At 44.3% G+C, this 7,655-nt stretch overlaps 1 protein-coding gene across 1 annotated transcript; it reads left to right on the top strand.

Moving 5' to 3' along the window:
• Positions 1–2,549: 2,549 nt before the first annotated feature.
• On the top strand, positions 2,550–3,960 carry LOC119339764 (probable BOI-related E3 ubiquitin-protein ligase 3). Its single transcript, XM_037611696.1, has 2 exons — positions 2,550–3,067; positions 3,165–3,960. Exons 1-2 carry the CDS (start codon positions 2,672–2,674, stop codon positions 3,714–3,716), a joined length of 948 nt encoding a protein of 315 aa, XP_037467593.1. The 5' UTR covers positions 2,550–2,671; the 3' UTR covers positions 3,717–3,960.
• Positions 3,961–7,655: the final 3,695 nt, after the last annotated feature.

Here is a 7,655-nt window from a genome sequence, read left to right on the forward strand (position 1 = left end):
CACAAAAATCAGAACGCCGGTTGAAGCTTTTTCTCACGCAATGGAAGCTTTTTTTCGACGCTGGTTAAAGCTTTTTACATAGAGAGGAAGCTTTTCCTGAAGCCGACCGAAGCTTTTTTCATCGCGGGTTGAAGCTTTTCTTAAGCCGTTTAAAACTTTTTTCCATTGTTGAACCTTTTTTTCCACGTCCATCGACGCCCGTCGCCCAACTGTTTGCAGCATCGCCGCGCACCGGTTGTATCAACTCTGTATGTCGCTTACAACATTGTAGGGTCGTCGGTTGACGCTTTCATATCAGAGTATGATTGTAGCTTTTTTAGTTCGCGGTGGTTCGATTGGAACTTTTTCAAACTATAGTTGAAACTTTTCATATAAACGGTTGTAGCTCTTCGGTCGCAGAGTTGTCCAATTGAAACTCTGCCGGTTGAAGCTTTTGAATTAAACGGTGGAAGCTTTTCTCAAGAATGGTTGTAGCATCGTCTCAGCTATCAGACGCCATGGCTGGTCGTGACTCATGAGACATCGACGGTTAACAGCGCCGTGTGCAAAATTCTTGCAACTCCCCTCGTGGCGACTTCTCTGGCCTCGCCGTCTTCTTTGCCCCGTCGTGGCTTCCCCTAACAGCAAGGGGGCGTCGTGACTGTGCGTGGGGTGCGATGGAGGAAAAGAACGGTTCCAACTAACCCCACATCGTGAGGAAGGAGTGCAAGAGAAGGAAAAAAACGATTCGGAGAAGTAATGCTCGTGGCCTGTACGACGCACGATCCAGACGGATCGCAAGGCTTAGGTGCGACCCGCCCAATCTTCGGCCGATGCCCCGGCTCGAAACATTATCCTTCCTTGAAAGCTAGACTGTTTTTCTCTTCCTTTTCTTGTCTATAGAAGCCAAAATGTATCCGCGTACCAACGGACGTCTTCCGCTTGAATGCATGTGTACAGACGTACAGTACGTTGTTTCCTTATACAAAGGTCCATATATATATACGAGTAATTGAAAGCATAACTGCAATATATATGCCCTAAAAAAAGCTGCAATATATATGCACCGATTCATTGTTTCCCACTTTATCCATCGATTCCAGTATGCACAACTCTCAAAATATAGCGGTTAGCTAATTTGTTTGATGTTCGTTATTGTTTTCCAAAGATATGTGTATATTTAGCATATATTACTATTATTATTACTAGCACATATGCCCGTGCGTTGTAACGAAAAAAATTGATGTTTTGTGCAAGCATAATGTCCCACAACGCCGAATTCACTATGAGGAAAATGCTACAACGCAGCATCTTTCTACAAAATGAACATAAAAAAATACGTTGCAGTTTATAGCCGTGTTCATATTTTCTTTGCCGAACATAATCCCCCATTGATTTCATTTAAGTACAATCTTTTTAACGACATTTAAGTACAATCATTTTATTAATTACTATGACGTCATCATCAATTTTAGTTGGGAATCAAGTCCTTCCTTTTCTAATTTAGTAGCTCACACATTAAAGCCTACAGATCCTTCCTTTTAATTATCCCATCTTTTTTATTTTAAATTCTTCATGTAGAATTTATTAAGATCATAATCTTTTTTTGTGGTCTCAATGAAAGCCCATAAAAGGCCCGTCAACATACAAGTACCTGGCCCAGATTGCTTAGCGTGTGTAAACCACACAAAAATGACGAAACCAAACCAAAAATATCTATTCCCTTTAATAGTAGGTATAGATATAGATTATTATTATTATTATTGTTATTATTATTATTATTATTATTATTATTCCAAAAATATCTATTCCCTTTAACTTACTCATTATTTTCCTATATACTACAGCTAGCCAGCCAAAAAAACGCCTAATATCTCAGGTAGCACATTAAAGTACGTGCGTTTATTCTGAGCGTAGTGCATGCAGATGCAGGTGCATGAACGTGGTACATAACGCGCCAAACGCATGCATGCAGTTTCTTTTTTCCCCGAATTGCCCTCCATAAACCCCGGCTTTCTACGTGATTCCCGATCTCTCTTTTTTTTGAAAGGGTGATTCCCGATCTTTACCAAGTCAGAGACGAGAGCGCGTAATTTGTTTTGCTTTGTTATTATTATAAGTTTCCTAACACCCCAAGATTCGTGTGCGTGCAGAGATCAAAGGCTCAACGATCCGTGCTGATTTGGCGCCACAACAATACTAACTTAAATTTACCGTATATGGCCAGCCTTGGGTTCTGCAAATTGATCAACCGATCATGGAATTCGTCTAGAAGGAAGCCCGCAATTTCGGTGCAGAAAGGTAACATAACACGGCGAATTCGTGGTTTCCACTCCAAATTTAGGGAGATTGAAACGGAAGCCATAAATAAAAGGAAAATCCCTCCTAAAAAGGAGAAGGATTAACTATAGGGCCGGTCAATCTCATGATCTCATCTTCAGTTGCTTTCTCACTCAGGCCAGGGCCAAGGATAGGGGACGTGGACACCAACCAAAACCCGGTCACGCACCATGGTCCATAAATACCCGGCTGCCTGCCATCTACGGACCTTGTTTCTTTGCCACCCTGCCCGCCCCCTCGCCGATCGATGACCGCACCTCCCACCACATCCGACTAACTCCGGCCGGGGACGCATCGCCTTGTCTGTATATATAGGAAGCTAGCGGACGACCCGCACGCCCCATCAAACGCCATGGCTGTGGACCTGCAACGCCTGCGCCACAAGTTACTCACCACCGGCGCCGGCGGCGGCCACCACCAACTCGCCTCCGCCGCTGCTATGCCAGCGAGTGGGCCTTGTTATGGCGCTGCGGTGCCGAGCCAGCGGGGGCACCAGCCGTACGCGGACCTCTTCACGCTGCCGCCGCCGCCGCCGATGTCGTCGTCGGCCCCGTATCAGTGTTCGGAGTTCTTGGCGATGGCCGCGGCTGATCTGGCGAAGAAGGGCGTCAGCCCCGCCGGTGCTCAGGAAATGATTACCAACAAGCGGAAGCGCGACGAGCGGTCGTCGGTTCTTGGCGCGGCTGACGTTCTCCCCGCCCACGCACAACAGGAGGCTATCGCCGTCGACTGCATCCTGCTCAAACATGTAAGTCCCATGCCATGATCAAATCGCCGCCACCGATCGATACTTTGCGTTTCAGGCTTTAATTTCTAGCTTTTGTTAACCGTGGTCCATGATGCAGGCGAAACAGATGTGGACTACTTTGGCGGAGCAAGGGCAGAGCCACACGAAGCGAATCGTCTCGGCCGTGGAGGCCAGGGCGGCGAAGCGGCTCAAGGCCAAGGACGAGGAGATTGAGCGGATCAGGACCATGAACTGGGCACTCGACGAGCGCCTGAGGAACCTCTTGATGGAGGCTCAGATGTGGCGCGACGTCGCGCAGTCCCACGAGGCCACGGCCAACGTGCTCCGCGGCGACCTACAGCGGGTGCTCGACGCTCAGGCGGTCCGTGGCAGTGGAAGCGGCGACGGTCAGGAGGACGACGCCGAGTCGTGCTGCTGGGGGGAGAACCAGGTGCCCCTCGGCGCGGAGGAGGAGGTGGGCACGCCGGTAGTGGAGGAGCGTCCGGCGACAGGAACAAGAATGTGCAAGGCGTGTCACGACGGCGCGGCCGTTGTGCTGCTGCTGCCGTGCCGGCACCTCTCTGTGTGCGCGCCGTGCGCGGCCGCGGCGCAGGCGTGCCCGGCGTGCGGTAGCGCCAAGAATGGCAGCGTCTGCGTCAACTTTTCGTGATGCGGGAGGAATAGTTTTAGAGTCGACATCTTGTTTCCTTCTGAAACTTACTAGAGTCGACTTTTGTTTGTATTCTTTTGTTCACTTTTTTTTTGTTGTTGTTGACGGGGGTGATAGGTAGATAGGAGGATGGTTGGATGACATAGATATGAGAGTATGAGTTTCCCTTTTTTTTGTTTAGTTTAGCCTTTTGCTGAATCTGTTGGATCAATTTGATCAACAAGGAGAAAAACAGTTCCTAGTATTGCAGATCAATGCTTGAGCTTAAATGCATAGATTAGAAGTTGAACAACATATATGGCGTGTGTCTAAGGGTTTTGCGGCCGGGGATGGTGAAGCAGGTCAAAGATCAAAATCCGATTCAGATCCAATGGTCAAAAGATTGACTTGAACTTAAAGAATTTTTGCTTCGTTGGCAAAAGGTTGGATGCCAAAATTCATATGGACTATATAGAAGGTCATTATTTAACTAAATCAGATACAATTGTCCAAAGATTGATTTGAATTTACAAAAAATTTGCTAGCTCGGCTGGCAAGAGGTTGGTTGCCTAAACTCGTACAACCAAACATATAGAAAACTTCCATAGTAAGCCAGTGGGGAGGGCCATGGCGACCACCAGTTGGCCAAAAGGCCCACTAAATAACATTTCTTTTAGAAAATGCCATGAATAAAAATTTGAAAACGAAAAAATGCCAGAAAAGTTGCCATGTTCTTAGCCATCATGGAAAACACTTTGCAAAAAAAAAAAGTGACAGTAAACAAAAATGCCACCTCCCAATATGAAAAATGACGTCCTCTTAAAATAATAAAAAAGCCATCCTCACAATAATAAAATAATTACATCCTCTTCTAATAATTTTTTTATATTCTTATAATAAAATACCATCCTCTTATAATAAGAAATGCCATTATCTTATAATAAAAATGCCCAAATAGAATGCAAAAAGAAATCTCAAATTTTGGGACAATTAAAAAAAAAGCTTTCAAAATACCAAGTTAAATACGTTTTAACACGAATGTTCATGAAACTTCTCTTGTGCCCATAGGCAAAAAACCCTGCACTCTCGCGAGAGGTCACGAGTTCGAAACCTCCCCCAGCGCGCAGGATTCACATTTTTGGGGATTTTCTATAGAAAAACTAGTGTTCACCAGGCATCGGCAGACAACGAACACCTCCGGGAATCTGACGTGTTATTGCCCCTCCGCCGAGGTCCGTGCAACGACGATGGGGGCGTTTGCTGGGGTTGGCCTCCGAGGAAACGTCAGCAAGATAAAAATTTCATTATTTCATTGCATTCATGAGGTGGTGAAGAAGATGTTCGTCTCCTAGCGTCGCATGTGACGAAAGGTTGGCTAGGATCAAGATTTTGAGATCCAGCGAAAACAAGATATGAACCAGATTCAAATGTAATGATCCAAAATAACGTTTGTATTTCATGTAAACATAACACATGAATACTAAACCCTTGCTATAAAGAAACATTACAAAATAACAACAATGATCGCATATTTGTTATGGTTCCTTGTGATGCTGTGAAGTCACAATACATGGACCCAGGTCTCGTTTAATCTAATCCAACCTCGGTAACCACACCAAGTGACAGTGAAGTGGACCTATGTGTCGTGTCATTTGCCAACCCATGTACATCAACTTGTGCAAGCTACATTGCCTCCCTTGTGTTGTGCTGGTCGATGAAAGCCACACTTGCTGCAGGAAACTGTGTTTCCTCGCCATTTCCTCGGCGAATAGGGCAAACTCTCTTCTATAGGCTTCGCCAGCGAGCCTGTGGATTCACCACCATGCATCTCGCACAAGTCATTGTTTGCAGTTTGTTGCCATGCGTTTGGTCCCTCACTATTGCATGAATGGCTAGCAGTGGCGGGTGGGAAAAGCCCAACAGTGGAGGGCATGGCTCTCAGGGCCGCCCCCCACTGCTAGAACGCCGTCAGTGGCGGGCGCCCTCCTGCCACTGATACGTCTCCAATGTATTTATAATTCTTTATTGTTCCATGCTATTATAGTATCAGTCTTGGATATTTATATACATTTACAAGCAACTTTGTATCATTTTTTCTGACTAACCTACTAACTCAGTGCCCAGTGCTAGCTACGGTTTTTTGCTTGTGTTTTACTTTGCAGAATATCAGTACCAAATAAAGTCCAAATGCCACAAAACTTGGAGATTTTTTCTGGCGATAAGAGATCCTAGAAGCTTCAGGAAGGAACAAGAAGACGAAGCGGTGGCCCACTATGCACCAGGGCGCGCCAGGGGCATAGTGGGGCCTACAAGCCTCCGTTTGACCTAACTCCGCCTCTATAAGTTCCCAAAAGTCAGAAAACCTACGAGGGAGTCCACGAAATACTTTTCCTGCAGCCGCAAGCCTTTGTTCTAGAGTGATCCTACCTGGGGACCCTTGTTGTCACTCTGTCAAAGGGGGAATCAATCATGGAGGGGCTCTACATCTTGCCTCCCCTCCGATGATGCGTGAGTAGTTTACCACGGACCTACGGGTCCGTAGTTAGTAGCTAGATGGCTTCTTCTCTCTCGATGTTCTTCAATAAAATGTTCTCCTTGATGTTCTTGGAGTTCTATCCGATGTAATTTTTTGCAGTGTGTTTGTTGGGATCCGATGAATTATGAGTTTGTGATCAGATCTATCCATGAATATTATTTGAGTTTTCTCTAAACTCTTTTATACATGATTGTTATAGCTTCATATTTCTTCTCGAATCTATTGATTTAGTTTGACTGACTAGATTGTTTTTTCTTGCGATGGGAAGAGGTGCTTTGTAATGGGTTATATCATGTGGTGCTCAATCCCTATGTATCGTTGCTATTAAGGGTAAAAAGATGGGGTTTATTCATGCGTGAGTTTATCTTGTCTACATTATGTAATCTTGCTTAAGGTATTACTACATTTCTTGTGAACTTAATACAGTACTAGATGCATGTTGGATAGCGGTCGACGTGTGGAGTAATAGTAGTATATGCAGAATCATTTCAGTCTACTAATCTTGTATGTGATGCCTATATACATGATCATTGCCTTGGATATTGTCATAATTATTTGCTTTTCTATCCATTGCCCAACAGTAATTTGTTTACCCACCGTATGCTATTTTCTCGAGAGAAAACTCTAATGAAAACTACGGCCCCCCGGTCTATCTTTTATCATATAAAAAATCCTAAAAATACTTGCTGCAATTTTACTTTATTTATTCCATTTATATTTTGCGTGACCTATTTATCTATCACCATAAAATTTAATCTTGCAATTAATTGTCAAGGGATTGACAACCCCTTGTTCGCGTTGGGTGCGAGGATTTGTTATCTTGTGAGCAGGTACTGTTTACATAGTGTTGCTTGGTTCTCCTACTGGATTGATGACCTTGGTTTCATATCTGAGGGGAACACTTATCTCTACTTTACTGCATCATCTCCTCTTCTTCGGGGAAATCCCAATGCATCTCAAAAGTAGCAGTCAATGTTAGGCCATGAGCAGTGGCGGGCTCTAGGTCGTGCTCGCCACAACACTCAGTGCTGCCCGACACAGGAATTTTGCACTGTTGTGGTGGTACTTTTCTACCGCTTGCCACTACTGTTGTTGCATGCCGACATGACTGAATTACAACATATTGCACCTAGATCATATCATCGGATTGCATTTGATATATAAATTCCGGTTTGAACCTTGATCCACATACACGCACCACATTACAATGATTTCAAATTAATGTGAAATAGTAGTTAAAAAATATAACAAGTGCATTATAATAATTAATAAGCTTATATATGTCGCGCTCATCACATAATTAATGGTTTGACAAGTTATTTTTTGAGTGAAATGAGTGTTATTAACCTCGAGGTCCTTGTTTTTTATTTTTATTTTAGTTTTTAACATATGTTAAAGAAGGTCTACCGCATTACGTTTTGACA

This window comes from Triticum dicoccoides, chromosome 7B (genome assembly GCF_002162155.2).
Source record: "Triticum dicoccoides isolate Atlit2015 ecotype Zavitan chromosome 7B, WEW_v2.0, whole genome shotgun sequence".
NCBI lineage: Eukaryota > Viridiplantae > Streptophyta > Magnoliopsida > Poales > Poaceae > Triticum > Triticum dicoccoides.